This window comes from Bombyx mandarina, chromosome 15 (genome assembly GCF_030267445.1).
Source record: "Bombyx mandarina strain Sakado chromosome 15, ASM3026744v2".
NCBI lineage: Eukaryota > Metazoa > Arthropoda > Insecta > Lepidoptera > Bombycidae > Bombyx > Bombyx mandarina.
In genome coordinates this window covers 2,839,840-2,860,340 of record NC_143221.1, presented here as the reverse complement: position 1 = coordinate 2,860,340, position 20,501 = coordinate 2,839,840, and the positions used below count along the sequence as shown (strand labels likewise).

The 20,501-nt window shown below is 40.7% G+C and overlaps 1 protein-coding gene across 1 annotated transcript in view; it reads right to left on the bottom strand.

Annotated features, from left to right (window-relative positions):
* LOC114242608 (uncharacterized) overlaps positions 1-20,501 on the bottom strand; it is a 137,828-nt gene that overhangs the window by 10,891 nt on the left and 106,436 nt on the right. Inside the window, exon 2 of the mRNA XM_028173832.2 lies at positions 14,448-14,515. Within this exon, the coding sequence (XP_028029633.2) occupies positions 14,448-14,461 (14 nt within the window). The 5' untranslated portion in view covers positions 14,462-14,515. The remainder of the gene's footprint in view (positions 1-14,447; positions 14,516-20,501) is intronic.

The following is a 20,501-nucleotide window of genomic DNA, read 5'->3' as shown; positions in this document are numbered from 1 at the left end:
GTTGCATTAGGGAGTTCTGGTTGATAGCACAGGCGTGACAGCATATGGCGTCCAGGAGTTTCCGAAGGCACCTGGTGTGACCGGAATAAAGGTGCGGTCGGCCCGTTGGAGCAGAGTTTAACGAACGCAAAACCATGTTGTAAAATTTAATTCACAAAACAGTTACTCGTCTGTCCTAATTAATTCCACGTTGACTTTCTGTAGGTGTATGAAAACGGTAAATCAACGTCCCATAAAGAAATCTCGAAATTGGAGCCGTAATGTCGGATATCCGTGATTATATTACAATTTGGTAATTGAAATTGGAATTAAATGTACCTATATTTAGTGACTTGTTTTTTTATTTCTCTTGTAGGCAGATGGCCCACCTGATGATGAGTGGTAACCGTCGCCCGTGGACTTCAGCAATGCCAGGGGCAGAGCCAAGCCACTGCCTACCAAACGGAACGCACTTGTGCGACCATATTTAGTATATGATCATATATTATTATATAATGAGCATTTTTTTGTAAAGATAGTGAGAGAGACCATTTCAAAAGGTGTAAGTTCTAAAGAGGTACATATATATTGATATATTTCGTTTTATATAAATCAAGACTTTGTTACGAAATATTCGTGATAGATCACTCGGTTGAGATTTGATCCATAAGTTTTACACGATACATGACTGACTTAGGTAATGACCAAGAGTCAGCTTTCTTTATTAAATGTCTCATGACACTCTGGATAGAGGCCAAAATTAATTGTATCGTAGTAAAACTAATCTTTAAACATTTTGCTTTATTGTATTGATGTAGTGAAGAATCGGATCCGGTTAGTGACGAAGATATTACCAAAGGATCCTGCAATGATAGCAGTACTAAAGACATACGGTACGGGGACATGTGTGGTATTGAAAATTATACCTTAATATCCGATCAAGTATGGCAACATTCAAGTTAAAAACATGAACAGTTTCCAGCGGCCACGACAAGAGGTTTCTCATGTCGTGCCGGCTTCTCGAAGTGATTTACTTAACTCTACCGTTCCTCTTAATATCCTTAATGGATCATTACAGTAATTTCGAATCACAATCATTAAACTTTGAAGAGTTGTTTGGTACGCGTCATCCAAATCTGAAAGGCGACTATGAAATATTTTCGCGTGCCCTTTAAATTCACAATTCAAAGTTACCATACCGTTGTAATGATCGGTCAAAAACTATACACTCCTCTCAGTTGCAACTTTAAAACAAGAATAAATCAGTACGTGTACAGAAACCAAACTAAATAGTGAAAGTCATGAATTATTATTGTGCTGTATGAGTCATATGTTCTGTACATTTTGTTAACATTCTGCACAAACCCTGTGCTTGTGACATTCTTACGCGAGACATCCTTGCGTCATGCTCGGAATATATTCATGATCTTCTATATTAATTGTAACGGTCGTAAGGTGTTTTTCCACCGGACTTTATTAGGGATATCATCTGACCAAAGGTGAGAATCAATGATTACTAATGAATGATGATTACTTTGTCGAAATTCGACTATAATTAATTGAAATTATAAGTTTGAACATTATTATGGTCTATTGTCAAACACTCGTATACTTCTACAATATAATCACAGATCTCGCTAAATCTACACTATAGATAAAATTAAATAATATTAAAGACAAACAATACTAATCTATTCTCAGTTTGACCACAGACTTTAAACAATAACAAAAGTTTGACAATAAACACATATATAATAATAAGTGTTGTGTCCAATACATGGTAGTGTGTGTAATGTTTTTTTTAAATGTATTTTTATGCATAATAAAAAAAATATTAACATTCTGTACACTGTCATTCTTCTATACTCTCTATGAGCGAGGGAAATTTCATGCTCCTCCAATTTTCGTAAAAAGGGGTATAAAGTTTTTGCTTCACGTATCAATTTAAAAATCAATAAATATTTATTCTGTTCCCTAAACGACAACAACGATTTTCTAAACCATAATATAGCATTAACTACAAAATAAGATAAAACTATGGTAGCTGAGCTTAGCTCGGCTGAAGTTATCACCGATAAAATAAATCTAGCGTCAAACTTCGTCTAGGCGGTTATTATCGCAGACGAAAAGGCCGGTATCCGATAACTTCAGAACGGAACTTTACCTAGAACAGCTGGCGTTGCAGTTGTAAAATTTGTTCATGGTCCAAGAAATCCTAGTGGCTTAATGGGTAATACGACCGGTGAATCCAGCGATGCGAGGCATATTTCTAATAACATACAAACGTACGTACCCAAAACGTGTTCACGAACAACTTTAATGTTGAATGTGTAATATTGTGTAGTAATAATCAAATTCGCGTGTTTATCTCCCCTCGGTTTCGGCTTTCGGCTAATGCGTAAACGATTGGTGTACTTGACGTTTCAGCTCTGTTCGTAATTGGATAAAAAACGATATATACCATTTTTAATAGTAAATTATTAGTATTATTATATGTACTATTTTGAGGAACATTTTCGAATCGCGATCATACATCATCATTATTCTCCTTCCCTTCTTCTCCCAGTCACCTGGGGTTGGCGCAACATGTTTTCTCCTTCCATACCCCTCTATCATATACCATTTTTTCGCTCACTCTTCCTTTATATCCTTACACATTCATAGTTATTCTCATTTTCATTTCGTCTCATCACATATCCATACGAATCACGATCATACGTCACTTTAAAAATATTTCACTAAGTTATCGGTAGTATAAATATTACAGTATCCAGAACTACACTCAAATATCTAAAGAGAACGGCTCTTTGTATAGATGATATTATTATTGTCTCTGGAGTGAAATGATCGAATCTCGAAATGTTACGCCCGACGTAGTCTCGTATGTTAGCTCACACGCACCGTTGCTCCTATATCACTTCACTAGTAGTTCAGTAAATATTGTAGGCCGACCATCATTTTTGAGCTTTTAATCTGTGCCTTGGTTTTCGGAATAGGTACTAACTGCATTTAAAATTATTTCCAAATGCCATCGTTTTGAAGCTCTTCATTGTTTGCAACTTTTACGATAACAATAAGAAAATTCATTAGGAGGGAAAAACAGAGAAAATAATTTTTAGTTAGCACGGACGTAGACAGTGAGTAATGATAACAGTCTGCATCTCTATTCTAGACAGAAAGATCTTCTAACAGATTTTGTGCCGTTTCTATCGAAAAAGCTACGCTTTAGTAGTATGGGTATTAATACGTATTGTGCATTATACGTAATATGTATTTCATAATTGTCCTAATTAAAACATTTTCAATTTCAGTTCTTGAATTTTGTTCTCATAGAATACAGCACATTAACAGTATCTATCCCTTTATGGCAAATTGGTTATTGATGATTCAATTCAAATCGTAATTGTAAAAAGTATCTATCCCTATATGGCAATTTGGAATTTGATGATTGTATTCAAATCGTAATTTATTGCTTTTATTATTTAATTACCTCCATGCTTAGAAACGGATGTCATATGCTCTAAAACTGAACAAGACCCATGAGTGCTAACATAAAAATATGTATTTTTACACCTAAAATACGTATACAAGTTTCGTCCAACTAAATTTAGTAGAGGAGGAAGAGGCCGACCGAAGAAGACATGGATGAAATGTGTAAATGACGGTATGAGAGAGAGAGAGAGTGTTCAGATGACGGCTGATAAAAGAGAATGGAATAGAAAAATTCGCTGTGCCGACCCCACCTAGTGGGATAAAGTAGAGAGAAAGAAGAAAAAAAATGGTAATTTGTTAGTGGGTTAATATAGTTGTATTGAAAGCCCATACGGGTAGGTTCAACTATCGTTTTATTCTGCCGCGAAGCTGTCTTTCGTTCTAGTTTGAAGGGTATGATATCCGTTAAGCAATTGAGATTTTGAAGTAATGCCTCAAAGTGAGTGATGCAATGTCTAGGGCTTTGCTAATCACTTAAGAGCAGGTGAAACATAGCTCTGGTATTAAATGTGTCTAACAAAAACCTGTCATTTTGGATATCCTACAACCAACCTAGAGTGAAGTGCTTGAATATAAAATGCGAGATACATTTTTTTTATGCCATAAAGTTAAGAATTCAGAATATGTTACGAGAATTCAGAATATATATTATAATATACTATATCACGGTGTTGTTTTTGTAATTCTGAAGCGTCCTTGACCTAAACTTGACCTTTGAAACCGTCGTGACCCGATAAGACGCCCGATGCAGTCGTATCTAGAAATGCAACGAATCTCGCAGGCATGTACCATTTTTTCTAATGAAATACGTACTTAACAAATGTACTTCTGCGGTGAAGGAATAACATCGTATAAAAAAATCAAACCCGAAAAATTATGATTTGCGTAATTAGTGGTGGTAGGATTGGTAAGAACGGAACGTATGAAAAGAATGTGGAACGGATCGTTAAGATTTAAGTGAGAGAAAACAGAAAGAACGGGAAAAGAAAATGCAAGACGGAAGTACAGAAGAGGAAAAGAAGATGGCGAAGACGGTTAAAAATTGAGCAAGGCGTATGTAACAAAAGTTTTCATTAATTTTTAATTATTATTATTATAACAGAAGATTTTGGAACCGTGAAACTTTTATTTTATGCGCTGTGATCCTTATTCTACATACATATTATGTTTGCAAACACGTTAACTAAAAAGTCACATCAAAAAGCATCATTGACAGTTGTAGTTGCTCAAGGAAGCTTAGGTACTAATAAAAACTAGTTTTTTTTATTGTCTTTGTAGGCAGACGAGCATGCTGAGCATGCAGAGCTCAGGGACGTCAGCAATGCCAAGGGCAGAGCCAAGCCGCTGCCTACCATTAGATATGAACTTACTTACTTACTTATATACATTACTAGCTGTACCCGTCCACTTTGCTGGGCATTTAAATTTAACATTATTATTTCTCACCCCCACAAAGATTCTCTTCATTAACGCCCCTGCAACTGGTGTAGGGAGTCCAACACTCATATAAATATTAGCCTATCCATTAAGTACATGTATTTTCTACATGGATACCAAGTTTCAAGTCAATCGAATGCATGATTCAGTAGTTATAACGGAACATCCATTTACTGGTGGTAGGACCTCTTGTGAATCCGCGCGGGTAGGTACCACCGCCCTGCCTATTTCTGCCGTGAAGCAGTTAATGCGTTTCGGTCTGAAGGGTAGGGCAGCCGTTGTAACTATACTGAGATCTTAGAACTTATATCTCAAGGTGGGTGGCGCATTTACGTTGTAGATGTCTATGTAGTAGCTCCAGTAACCACTTAACACCAGGTGGGCTGCGAGCTCGTCCACCCGTCTAAGCAATAAAAAAAAAACCTCCGTAAAAACCACTGTAGATTTATATATTAGTATAGATATAAATTAAAGCCGTATACTTAATAAATTATAAGACATTAAAATTGTAACACATAAGTCGCGCGCGTGCAGACCGCCAGCGAAAGCGATCGGCGTCTTTATAAATACATTACGTAACCACTATCGGTTCACTTGCATTTATAATGTAGCGTTAATATCGTATTTGTTCAAACGAATTCGGTATTCGTTTGAATGTAATTCGACAGGTTGGTAATGAAGGCTCTCGACTGAATCAATTCAGCGGACATTGGTTGTGTTGTATCACCGGCATCATAAGTTCGACGATGAAGGAATGGCGTCGTGTGTAATAAATGAATACTCAAACGGGTAGGTATCGCAATCCTGCTTATTTCTACCTAAAAACCAGCCATTCCGGATTGAAAGTTATTAGTGGGAAGACCTCTTGTGAGTCCGCGCGGGTAGGTACCACCACCCTGTCTATTTCTGCCGTGAAGCAGTAATGCGTTTCGGTTTGAAGTGTGGGGCAGCCGTTGTAACTATACTTGAGACCTTAGAACTTATATCTGAAGGTGGGCGGCGCATTTACGTTGTAGATGTCTATGGGCTCCAGTAGCCACTTAATACCAGGTGGGCTGTGAGATCGTCCAGTCATCTAAGCAATAAAAAACAAAACAAAAAAGTGCGAGACGATTCTTGTACATTATCATTGGGACGACCTCATACCTCAAGGTTGGAGGAGTTCACGTTATGCCTATCACCCGTGTGTCAGTGTGCGCTTCTTCCTACACACATAAAAAAAACATTTCGAAGAGGCATCTAAACTAAATAAACATGAACATTAATCTCGCCGTTTTCGAGTTCATGTTGTTCGTCTTTTAACAAACAGGCTATCTATAAAAATAAATAAAAATGGTTTTTTTTTTTTTATACTTATGCTGGTAGCCTTGAGAGGCTATTTCAGCTTCGCCCTAACGTTTGTAGGTGAGCTCGCGGGGCTCAACCGGAGTGTTGCTAACACTGACCCTAGCAAGAGCAGTGCTTCGCAGAATCTACCACCGGATCGGAAACGCGACCCACTGAGAAGATCCGGCGAGAAACTCAGTGGGCTGTGTCTATGGGTTAGTTCGCTCGTCGAGCCCTTCGTCGCAAGCGACGGGTTCGACGAGGACGGTGACCGGTGCTTGTGGTGCCTAAAAGCACCGTTAATGGATCAGAAGGATCCATAATGACGTGCTTTGGGCGACGTCGACGGTTTACCATTCGATAAAACGGAATTGTCTGTTTGAAATATTAAAATAACCGCTTTTTACTACATGTATCTAAATTTATATATGTTACTTATACCAAAATATATTTTTTTACGATTTTTGTCTGTCTTTCTGTTTGTTCCGGCTACTCTCTGGAACGGCAGGACCGATTTTGACGTTCACTGGCAGATAGATAGCTGATGTAATAAGTAGTAACTTAAGCTACTTATATCTTAGAAAAAAAAAATTCAAATAAAGTAATGTTTTGTGAAATTCCAGGCGGACATAGTGGCGGGCACGGCTAGTCTTCAATATAAATAATATTGGAGTGTCTGTTTGTAATATTGAAATAAGGGCTTTATACTACATGCATATGCATATAATTATATACGATACATACACCAAAATAATATTTTTTACAATTTTTGTCTGTCTGTCTGTCGGTCTGTTTGTTCTGGCTAATCTCTAGAACGGCTGGACCGATTTTGACGAGACTTTCACTGATAGGTAGCTGATGATATAAGGAGTGACTTAGGCTACTTTTTTAGACTAGCTTCGCCCCTCGACGTCACTCGCGGTACGACAATAATCGCGGGTAACATCGCGGGACTCGGCTATTAATAATAAAATTTAATGTTTCCGAAGCGAAGCGAGGGTGGATCGCTAGTCTTCAATAAAACCAGTGTTTTAGTCGGCAATAAACTTAGCCATGACCGGAATTATCAAGCGGAATCCTTGTAGTACTTTAACTTTTGTAATTCAAAGACCGCGGCGGCTAGAACGGAGAGCCAGGTCTCTCGGGAAGCGGTGATTTAGAGGTTATCTTCCATTAATGATAGCAGCTTCTAGACAATGCAGGCATGTTACGATGACTTATTTAGGTAGTTCTTTTACAGAGAAAGATATGAAATTTATTTTTCTTCGTTCGTGTCCCGCGTGAAAAGACAAGTACAAGTTTTGTGCAAGTTGGTCAATCCGGAAGCAATAACAAGTTTTTTTTATTGCTTAGTTGAACGGACGAGCTCTCAGCTCCTTTGGTGTTAAGCGGTTACTGAAGCCCATAGATATCTACAACGAAAATGCGCCACCCATTTTGAGATCTAAGTTCTAAGGTCTCAAGTATAGTTACAACGGCTGCCCCACCCTTCAAACCGAAACGCATTACTGCTTCACGGCAGAAATAGGCAGGGTGGTGGTACCTACCCGCGCGGACTCACAAGAAGTCCTAAAACCAGTTAAAAAAAAAATTGCGTGCGTACAAAGTACACATGTCAGAAGTGAAACTTTTTTGACGAACTAATTTATAAGTTTTGCTTATATTTATACAAATCTAAAACTTTAGATTTCCGAGACTTAGAGGAAGGGAAAAAGGAAGATATGTTCTCGCCAAAAGTCTATCAAATGTCAATCTCAAACCTCAGTGTTGACAGTCACATTAATGTTTAGATTTCTAAATTGTAAATGACTAATATTTTGCCAATTGAATTGACTAATTTAATTTCATGCAATTTGATTAATGTTCCAAATTCTTTTCATTTCATTTCAATTCCTATTAACATTTTTCACAAAAAAATTATAAAATTTTAGGCTGTATGGTATGATACATTTGCCTTTCCAGTTGGAAAAATACAAAAACTACTACTACTGACGTATGACAAGTACTTAATTTCAATAGTAGTTTGATGTCACTTCCGTTGCATACCTGCGTGACGTTCTGTAAAAACTTTACCCCCGTGCGCCCAAAGAAGTTTCACTTCAAAAACAATAATATTAAAAGTTAACAATAAAATAAAATGTGGTTACCATTTGGAAATTGTAATGTTTTTAATGTTAATTTTATAGGAGAGGACGAATTTTATGTGCACGAAAACATTGTTTTTAGTTGCGTAAGCTAAGTTAACATTCACGGGTCGTATGAGCTAACTTGGGTCTCTGGAGAGACTTCGCTTCTCTTATTATTATGCATATTTCATGAAGGGTAAGTTTTTTTTATTGCACGTGTACGAGCATACGGTCCACCTAATGGTGAGTGATTACCGTCGCCCATGGACCTCAGCAATGCCAGGGACAGAGCCAAGCCGCTGCCTACCGTTAAGTACTCTCCACAAGCCTCGTTGGAAGAAGGATATTTCATAACGCTCGGGAAGCACCGTGAAGGGGAGCTCATTCCAAAGCCGGAGGTAAGGTAGGTTACTCGGAGTATTTGTTTAAAATGAGCTCGATACCACATTTTTTCGATCTTATTGGCACTGGAGCAAAACGTTCGACTTTATTACGTGGAACCGCTTCATTCATCGAAAGAGATCTATATGAGATCTCTTTACCACGTAAGGTTATGCCCGGATGGAATGAGATCGTTCCGTAGGGTTCTTTTTTTAATGCTTAGCTGGGTGGACTTGCTCACTCGCAGCCCACCTGGTGTTAAGTGGTTACTGGAGCCTATAGACATCTACAACGAAAATGCGCCACCCACCTTGAGATATGAGTTCTAAGGTCTCAATATAGTTACAACAATATAGTTTCCCGAGAGATGCGATTTCGTTCTTCAAACGAGGTTTGAAACTTCTTACCTGTAGGCAGGAGTTTGGTAGTGCTCTTGGCATTTCACGTGAGGACTTGCTACCAAACGGACCGTTGGTAAGCTTCGCGAAAATTACCACGTGATGATTCAAAATGTCCGTATGATACTGTATAATTAACACATATAGATATATGCTTCATTTCATAAAAATCCTGTTCTATTTGCCTATTTAGTTTTCCGAATACAAATCCCCATTAGTATTCAAAGCCTCTTTGCTGGCGAATGAAACAAAACACATATATTTTTATACCACTTTGCCACAGCGAATATCCCCTTTAATCCGATCCCATATGCGCTAAACCGTGAAGTTTTTGTAAATGTGACGATTTTCTACCCTTTGTCGAGAGCAATGTACGACAAAAATATCCGAATCCACGCACTTTTTGATAAAAGTTGTTCAGAAGCACCTTGTTGTGTGATCAAACAAAATCACAACCGATGTGAATAATATTTTTTTTAAGATCTTCTGAAAGCACCATACATTAGCCTTTTGCAGAAATAGACAAGTTCAGATAAGTACCTACCAATAACTCCGGACTCAGAAACCATTCTGACATGGAGACATTTGAAATAATCAACAAAAATGAAGTTTAAAATCTTGTGTTAAAAAGTTATTACCCTCAACATAATTTTTGTACACTACTACTACATTACACTAGCTGGGTTCTAACCCCGGACGGAGATTGGGCGTCGAGTGTAAGAATACAGGAGAGTCGTTTAGTGGGTAGGGTCCTATATTCCATTCCTTAGGCCCACGGTCCGCTCCTAACACCTGCAGACCGTCAAGTCCCACATACCCCGCAGCGGGGGCCTTGTAGGAGATTCGACCCACTGCCCGAGGAAAAAAAAACAAAGTTGTTGTATTCGCTGATCAAGCGTAACATGATAACGGGTTGTTCATTACATTTGCTCCGTTTCTATATTGAGGCGGAATCGAAATTGATGCAACGCGGAAATTAATTTGCATACCAATTAGAGCGGCTTCGAAGCTCCAGTTTACAGACACGTGGCCGTGGGCACGCTCAGACTTCATTATTGAAAACGCAATTTGTAAATGAAATTACGGTAATGTATATGTGATTGTTGATTTGAATCTTCTCAAAGATTGCGGTTTATTTCTGAACTGCTTACAAATAGTGTAATTAAATCTATTGTGTCTACAAAAAAAATAACCAATACTTTTTAATAGCTTCCAGTTTTCGTAGACATCAATGCCTTCACCTACCTCAAGATATGAATAGAAGTCTCAGTTTGATGGCTGTTCCATCTTCCAAACAGCAAGACTGCTTTGCGACAGAAATAGGCAGAGTGGTGATACATACTCCAACGGACTTACTATATTCCCTACCATCAGTGGTGAAAGCGGTTTTAATCAAAAAAATCCTACTAATTAATATCTTATTCGTATATCCTTCCTAAGCCTGTGTCCACCCAATGCAGAATGTAGGTCTCTTCATATGCTCTCCATTATTTTTGGCCTTTCAAATTCAGTCCGTATTAGCGATTTTGACAAGGCTCTTGCTTCATTGGTTATCTGTCCACAATTTATGAACATATCAAATAAAAAATTTCGGTAATTTGTTATTACACAGAAATATAAGATAAATAAAGCACGAGAAACATTCACTTTCAACTATAACCAAGGAAATGGTAACCAACTAACAGAATAAAACTGGTAAATTCATTTCAAATTCAGATAACTCGAAGGCGTCTTTTTGTCCCTCTGTGCCAATTAAACATGCAACAGAGTTGGAACAGCACAATTCTGTATTCTCAGTAACTGAATAAACTGTACAAGGTTGGTTGTGATAGGGTTGACACCCTTTCGTTTTCTTGGTCTTTACAGCGGTTTTGGTTACTTCATCGAAGTGTCAATGGTTATTGTATTATTGTTGTCTCATCCTTCAGATCCGAATGCTTGAACGTTTTACCACAGCAATAGGCATAATGGAGATCAGATTTTCGGCGCGCATTATCCGGTACCAAAGATTTCGTGAAGTCGGAGTGGTAAAGCTCGATGGGGTTTAGTCAGTAGTCGGTTTTACGGGGCGGGTCTTGCGTGGCTCATGCCGCGTAGCACCTCGCATGCTTTTCGCAAGGCGTAGTATAATTCCTCCCTCCCGGTAGGTAGGTAAGAAGAGACCTCGGTCTTTCACCTCTCCCTTTTCTTCGCTGAAGGCGCTGGATTCCAACAGAACCTGATCTGTAACCCCCCTCGACTGGGTATCCGTAAACGGATTCCCCAGCGTTGAAATAAGGCATAATGGAAATATCCATGCGGGCTATAGCGATATTTGTTAACGAATCGTACTCCAAGCTAACCGTCGCTTTTTATCTAATCGTAATCATCATTAACTGAAAGGCTGATTAAAAAAACATCGTTCTTCATCGGTTACCCTGAATGAAGAATCGGCGGTCATTACCGTGACCTCATAACAACTAAAAGATCTGCGAGAGGTATATTTGATTTTATTATATTGTTAGGACGTCTCCTTTCTTGCCTACATTTCATTTCTTTTTCTATTGATCTTATCCTAGAGTATCAACTGGAAACAGCTATTTTCTTAAGCTTTTAGTTCCATACCAGCCCTACCTATGTGGTAAAATTATCAAATACGGTACCGGTAGCTCTCGGTCGGGTCAAGGTCAAACAAACCGTAGCTCTGCAATCTCTTGATTAACTGTTTAAAAATGCACTACCATTTCCACAAATATTTATAGAGGAACTAGCTGGCCCGGTAAATGTTGTTTTGTCATATAATTTAGTTCTAGGAAAGATAAATAACCAAGATACCGATTGCAGCGCCATCTGCCATTAATACGATCAACGTAAAAATATATTTGGAGTATTGGGAATCTCATCTACTGAAACAATAGCCGTTATCATGCAATATTCAATTGACACTAACTAAGGCACAAAAGCAAGTACACTAGACCACAAATATCAAAATATCTTTCACAAAGATACTGAACGCAACCAGAAATCGAATCCTAGCCTGTGGTTTGGTAATCAGGATCTCTAGCCACTTGCCAAAGAGGCGATCAAAACTTGAATTGAATTTAAAACTCATTACTAAACGATTGTCGAAGGTACCCTTCAAACAGCCAAATAAAGTACATACAACCTGTACATGATTATAGAACCCGATAGGAAATTGATTCGGCATCAAAAAACGTTCAACTAGTGTTGAACAGCAGAAGCAGCTATTATGTACAGTAACGAGGGTCGTGAGACCAGCAACAAGTGTCATGTTATTGTGGTTCGTGTCTTGGAAAATAGGTCTTTTTTGTGGTAACATAAAAGTGATAATATCTATGTTGTGACATTTTGTAATACTATAAATGTAATTGAATTTTTCACTAGTCATGTCCACATCAAGCGGGTCTAATACAACCAGTCTTACCATAAAAGTTTCAGCAGTGAAATTTTGTAAAATGTAGTTCTACTAACTTTATTTTTGGCAACTACAACTTTTTATTGTCTGTCATCAAATTTTACCGCGACTTTACCAAAGCTTATTCGAGTTATTTCTATCAATCATTCCACTCAACAAAGTTTTTAATCAAAAAAAATGTAATCTGTCCTGTTCGGGACATTATTTGGGTCATTTAAATTAGAAGGTTCGAATATTACTTCGTACATTCCTATCGATAACAGTTTCACCTTATCTAATTATCTCCCATTTCCATTATTTTAGTTGGCGTTTGTGAGCCTGTACCTATTTTAACGTCCTGTTCTTTCCATTTTGCAGCACAAAAGTGCGTTTTGATTTATACCCTATAATTCAGTATACAAAAAAGTTAACCATTATATTACTGTAATGGAAGCATCGCTCTTGCCTCTCATGGGCCACGATATAGTGCTCTTGTGGCTGTTTTAATACAAGGTCTAACAAAATAAATAGTTTCAAAATAATAATTTGAGGTGAGATGTAAATGTAAACAATTTGTAGAATTCATAAATTTGGTTACTTCTTCATTCGTCGCTAAAAGTCGTCGTAAGGGCCCTTTAGAAGGGGCGTAATATACACCCCTTCTGAAGTTCATTTCAGCAAGTTCCACTGTTCTCGTCTTGTCTTTGCGCAATAAAGAATGCGGTATTTATTTTCAACTTTATAAGCGAATGTTGCAAGGTTTTATGAGTCGTCGTGAGGTTCAAGCAGTAATCAGTTCCAAGTGTTACAGAGCTCTACTCAATTAGGGTTCAACTCGGTCAAGTGCTATGACAACGTTTTCTGTTATTTCGGTGGATATTAGGACTTATCTCTTTGACTACTGCTGTAATTGTATTCGGTAATTAGATAATTTCAAGGAGATTGTTAAATTGTCATAGGCCAAAGTGACCAGAAGGTTAATTTTTTCACTTTATTTTCAAATTGATTACACAATTTCCGTGCAATCGAATACTTTCAGTGCAGTCATACAAGCATTTGAATCGAAATAAAATTAATTGAATACATCACTTTGGATTTCAATTCATTCAGATTCACTCATTTAGATTCACTCATTGTATTAGAGTAAGATCTCAAAAACAATTTCATAAAAAATACTATCCAATAACATTTAATCATATAGTGATAATTTGATAATGATCTCTGTACTAGGATAAGCTTGCAGTGCGACTTGTGACTTATGTGACAATGATTATACTTTTAACTCTGGATGCCAAACGACGATAAGAGAAGTATAGAACAGGGATTTTGAATTTATTTGTAGAGAAATTGTGTGTGGTAATGATTCGACCATGAGTTTGTGGATGTCTGTTTTTTTTTTCCCTACCTATAGCCTTGAGAGGCTATTTCAGCTTCGCCCTAACGTGTAAATGAGCACATGGGACTCAAACTGGGAGTGTTGCTAACACTGGCCCTAGCAAGAGCAGTGTTTCGCAGGATCTACCACCGGGATCGAAAACGCGACCCATGACTGAGAAGATCCGGCGAGAAACTCAGTGGGCTGTGTCTATGGGTTAATTTACTCATCGGACCCATCGTCGCAAGCGACGGGTTCGGCGAGGACGGTGACCGGAAGTCTGTGTGATGAAGGATTGGGTATATAAGAATTTTAACACTCAAAAGATTGAAATAATTTATAGTCAAGAGACCAAGGAAGTTAAGAAAGAAGTCTTATTGTCTGAATTTCAATTTAATTTATATTTGATTGATTCTATATTGCTGCCGAAATAAGAAACCAATTTATTACTTTGGCTTTAGCACCAAACAATAACTGAAAGGAATATGTGTATGTAACTAAGTAACAATTTTTTTTATTTCAATATTGTTATAACATACCTCTCAGAATCCATGGCGGAACTTTTAGCTGATGGTATCCAGTTTTGATGGTTAAGCCGCTCTTCTTTCTGCAACAAAATAATAACACTTTATTTTACGTAGTCGGTAAGTTTATTTTTAATTTTTTATCAAATTACATATAGAACCATCAGCATCCACTTCGCATCAGCGCCGCTTAGGTACGATTGAGCGAAATAATTGAAATATATTTTTTTAAGGCAAACACCTGGTATGGAGTGTGGAGTAGTCATCGTGACTTATGGACAGTAACCGTACTACGGTCATCATTAAAGCACAGTCCACCAGTGAGGGCTCCTTTCAAACCTCGTTAAAACAGAGAGACTAAACGAAACGCATTACTGCTTATAATAGGCAGGGTGGTGGTACCTAGCCGCGCGGACTCACAAGAGGTCCTACCACCAATAATATCCTTCCTGTCCTCAGCGATCTGTATAGCCTCGGTTATTGGCAGGCCAATGAGCGTCTGTACTAGATCAGACCAGCGGGTAGGTGAGCGTCCGCGTGATCTGCTGTCACAACGATCAAGGATAACACTCCAGAGCACTTCAGAGCTGATTTGAACTCTAGAAACGCCTGATCAGCCCCGAAGGCAGTTACGATGTTAAACCAAAGACTTTCCATTGAACGTACATTACAAAACAGTACACACAGAGTAACAAAATCAAGAGATTCGCCTACGTAATAACGTCTGCATTCCTTCGCGGCGCTACTTTTGCATACACGATAAAACACAATTATTCAAGTAAACACACACATAGGAAACTACCGATATGCAAACGACAAACAAATTAAAAGTTGAATTTCACTTGGAAACAAACACAAAGTTGCAAGTAGCGGAATGCAATTTCCTAAACAAGGTACAGCATACTGTTTGTGTAAACAAATTGCTCGTTTGTATGGCAGAAACGATTTTGTTGGATGTCTGTGGTGCGAGTGATGGAATATTAGCGTTTTTACTAATTAGTAACATTACTTCTTCTTAGTCGAATACTTCATTGCTGAAGGTCGTGTCCTTGAAAGCCCTTCGTGGCTCTTTGTACCCTCAGCTTCCATTTGCTTCGGTTTTCGGCTTCTCTCAGGGCGTTCGTAACAAAGAGTCAAGTGAGCGCAGTTATCTGATCCGACCAACGGTTTGGTGGCATTATTTTAACATTACAAGATATTTCTAACTATATTGTTTCCTAAGTTCATATGCTAGATGTTTAACCCAAGCAATTCGGACCTCAAAGAGAGCGGCTCCGACCACATTGCGTCTATGACCTTCAACAACCACTAAATACTAGTTGTCTGACATATAGCTGCACATTAGCATTTTTTTTTTTAAATTGAATAAGCGACAACCACCCTGCCTATTTCTGCCGTGAAGCAGTAATGCGTTTCGGTTTGAAGTGTGGGGCAGTCGTTGTAACTATACTGCGACCTTAGAACTCATATCTCAAGGTGGGTGGCGGCATTTACGTTGTAGATGTCTATGGGCTCCAGTAACTACTTAACACCAGGTGGGCCGTGAGCTCGTCCACCAATCTAAGCAATAAAAAAAAGAGTTACGTTGCTCGGAGAATGTTGGCTGATTTACAAACAAAATTCTTAAACTTCTAACTAAATCCGTGCAAGTTCCTACCTCGTACGAAAAAATACAGACATCTATAAGATTATTCAAAGAAATAATACAGTATTAACCTTTTGGAACTTGTCATTTATTTAAAAAAAAATGTTGTTCGCATAGATAAGTAAGTATCCTAACCCTCTCTATAACCCTCATTATTTCTGCCGCCCCCCATCCCAAACATAGACGTCGACAACTTTGGCTGCATTCTTTTTTTGTGTTAGACGCTTGTGATTAGACCATTTTCCAGATGTGGGGAAGTACGACATAGCTACACCAAGTGCGTATGGCTTAAACGCTTGCAACTAGGAACTGTTTTATTTGTTCGGATGCTTTTAAAGTCGAGAGCGGCTCTCGGGAATTCAATTCCATTCTGCAATTCCGCTTTTAACTTGATATTTAGGTTTTTTTTTGCTCGGTAAAGATTTTCAGCGGACTGCGATAGGTGAAGTATTTTATTTATTCGATCTTGTGAACGATTAAAAATTACGACTTAATCTCGTATGAGTTTCGTTTTATTATTGTGATTCCGAAACACCGGAAACATTGGTAGGTACGTAACTTTATTTTGCGAAGAATAGATATTATTCTAGATCTAATAATAGATTTAGTCGTTTTAGGTTGTAATTTAATGGTTTTCCAAACACAAATGGACACATAGAAAGTTTTTATTTAAGACGAACACAAAATATAGAAAGAAGGAGAAAGTAAACAAGAAATAGATAGTCCAAGCAACACAAGCGGTACACGAAATAAAAAAGCAATAATTAAAAAGGCGTAGGACAGAAAGGTAACTCAGGATGCGCGCTCGCAAGTCAGATTTCGACTGGTAGCGGTGGTTCGGTAAAAATGCGGTTCGTCTATGCACCGATGTACTCGCGAAATATTATCGCCGCCGCTATACTGCAGTTATCGCCTGACTTTGCTTGTGAATTTAATTTTGTTTAGTGTAAATAATGTTTTGTATGATTGTGAGATAAATTAATGTGTTGATATAAAATAAATTATGTATGTGTTGTTGTGTAGTGTAATTATAATAAAATATTATAAAATAAATAAATACATGTGAGTCACCCACAATAGATATTATTAGATATTAATAATAGAATAATAAATAATAAATAGATATTCTAATATTCCTAGATATTATGTTTTGTAATAATTATATATAGACATGCTTTAAAAAAAACGACTTCAAATAGACAAAAAAGAGATTCTAAAACAAATTAAAATACACTAAAAACAATAATCATCGAAATCGGTTGGCGTGATATTGAGTTATTCATCTATTTGTCGCGCACGTACTTAATGCAAATTTAAGACTTATATGGTTTTCTCATGGATACCATTATCAGAGCTGGACTAAGTTGAAAGGAGACCACACGGGAAGCGTCAGCTTTCTAATAAAAAAAGAATCATCACAATCCATTCACCCAGTCAAAAGTTATGAGGTTACAATCATAAAAAAACAGTTGAATTGAGAACCTCCTTTTTTGAAGTCGGTTAAAAAGATGTTAACGCATCGATATAACGCCTTAGTCTTTGAACCTATTTATTTAAGGCCAAAGACGACAAATCGCGGCGCGCTCTTAAGCTTTTCGCATTCCATCCGATTCTCTAGCAAGCCACACGAACAATGATAATCCCTTAAACTGTAACACAAATAATGTACAAGTTGACATTACTCAGCACACGGCCAAAGATCTGCTCACGAAGGCTGCGGAGAAAGCTGACTGAATAAATAATATTCTCGAATTGGAATTGGGTATTCGCGCGTTTCGAATCCTTTTGGTAAATCGAGGAACGTATGTTCAGTTTATTACGGTAATAATTCATATCTGTTAAATCGTGTTCGGCAAACGAAATGCGAATAATCTTGTCGAATTAAGAATAATGAATGTGTCGAGACTAAGAACGTCCTGAGTTCGATTACTACGAGTGCATCTTGAAGTTATACCACCGCAGAATATGGCTTCAACTTCCGCTATCAAAGGCAAGTAGTAAGTTGTTTCTTGTTAAGCTACGAAAAGATCGATATGAAACTTAGCTTGTTGGAACGAAGTTCCTTACGGCAGGCTTGGAGGGGATTTTTTTTTTTTTTTGTCAGGAGGAAATCGCCGGACTTCCGCCCTTCCCTGGGGATGGAGGGCGGGGTATGTCGGAGTCGAACCGACTAAAACCTCCTGTCTCTCAACAACCAACGTCCAAACCTCGCATGAGACAAAACTCATGAAAAGGCAAAGGGGGGAAAGTGAAGCGTTTAGTGCGGAGCACATCTCTCCCATCACCCTCCCCCTCGGGACGCCGGACTGGTGGTCGTCGGCGCCACGACCACCAGCCCTCTCGGTCGGCAGGCTATCCGAAGCCCGCCTAGATGGCGCCGGTTAGAATGGTCTATCCTACGGAATACCCCGCTGGGTCAGAACCAGCGTGGGTTGAGGATAGCCGGCCTTCCATCACCCGGATGCTCATGCGTAAAACGCGTGCAGAGCAGCTTGCACGACGTCTTCTTAGGTCCCCCTCGCCGGTCCCCAGACCGACATATGAGGGGGACCCGAAACACTTAGAGGGCCAGGGCTTGGGCGAGATCCGCCTCCCTGGCCCCCGCTCGACGGCGGCGGGCCTGTGCGTCTCTCACGCGCCCCGCCGCCTCCTTCTGCGAGATGGTGCACTCGCAGAAGTCGAGCATCGCCTTCCACGACTCGTCGTCACCGAGCATCGATGCCACAACACTCGGCAACGACAAGTCGTTTCCTATTTTTGCGACGAGGACACGGCGCCACCCCTCCCATGCGGGGCAGGCGAAGAGCGTGTGCTCCACCGTGTCCAAGTCGCAACCACAATGGTGGCACTCTGCCGTCGGCTCGGCTCCGATCCGGTGCAGGAACTCACCGAAGCAACCATGCCCAGTGAGCACCTGCGTGAGCCGGAAAGTGAGGCGTCCTCTGTCACGATTCACCCAATTCACAAGAACCGGGTGAATCGCCTCGACGGTCCTACGACCAGCCGAAGGATCGGCCAGCCGTCTGGACCATGACTCCAGCACGGACCGCCGAGATTGGGCCTTCCGCGCTCTGACCACACTGGGGCTGGGACGTGCCACGCCCCGGGAACGAAGGTCAGCCCGCCACTGATAGTCAGCGGCGAGCGCCTCCGCCTCCAGGACCCAAGGCGGCGTCCCAGCCAGTACACACGCCGCCTCGAAGGAGATGGTGCGATAGCCACGGATGACCCTGACCGCGATGGTGCGTTGCGGCCGTTGCAGCAGCTTCGCTACCCCCACGGCCAGGGACTGGCCCCACACGGGCGCCCCGTATAGGGCCATTGATCGCACCACCCCCGTATAGAGACGGCGCGTCACCTGGTCAGGCCCCCCCACGTTGGGCAGAAGCCGGCTTAACGCGCCGGCCACCCCCAACAAACGAGGGACCAGGTTCTGAAAGTGAGCACGGAAGGTCCAACGACTGTCCAGAATGAGGCCGAGGTACTTCAACTGCACCCCGACCTCGATACGGACGCCTCCAACCATGATATGGGCATCGACAGGTGGCACTCTCCGGGGCCTGTGGAACCACATGGCCTCGGATTTACTGAGCGCCACGTCGAGGCCCAATCTCCTGATTTTGCCGACGACATGCGCCACCCCAGCGGTGGCAAGACGAGCAGACTCAGCAAAACTCCCCCCCCGGGCCACGATCAGCGTGTCGTCTGCGTAACAGATTACGCTTAGGCCCGGGAGGAGGGCACCCCTCAGTACCCAGTCATACCCGATGTTCCACAAAAGGGGGCCGAGCACCGACCCCTGTGGAACACCGCGCACGACCGGGAACCTGTGTACGATCCCACCGTGTCCGGTACACGTGACCGATCTGTCCTCCAAGTAGGAACCCACCAGTCGGCGAAGGTAGAGAGGCACTCCGTGTCTTTCCAGTGCCCCCCCTATCACGGACCAGGGCAGGGTGTTAAACGCATTGGCGATGTCGAGCGACACCGCCAAGGCCACCCCACCCCTGGAGACGGCTTCTTCTGAGAGAGCCCGTACGCGAAGGATCGCGTCCACCGTTGAGCGGCCCTCTCGAAAGCCATACTGCTCCGCCGACAGATCGGGTCCCACCCCGATCAGATGCTGAATGATGCGGGCCGCCAGAATGCGTTCCAGCAGCTTACCCACCTCATCCAGCAACACGATGGGACGGTACCCGGCGGCAGTATCCGCCGGGCGCCCCTCCTTTCTCAACAGCACGAGTCTGCCCGTCCTCCACGATGAAGGAAACCGTCCCGACTCGAGGCAGGAGTTGTAAAGCCTCAAGAGTCGGTCCCCCAGGGCACCAAGAGCCAAGACCCAAACCCGGCCATGGACGCCGTCCGGGCCGGGCGCCGTGTCCTTCGCGCACATTTTACGCACGGCCACATGGAGCTCCGCCCCC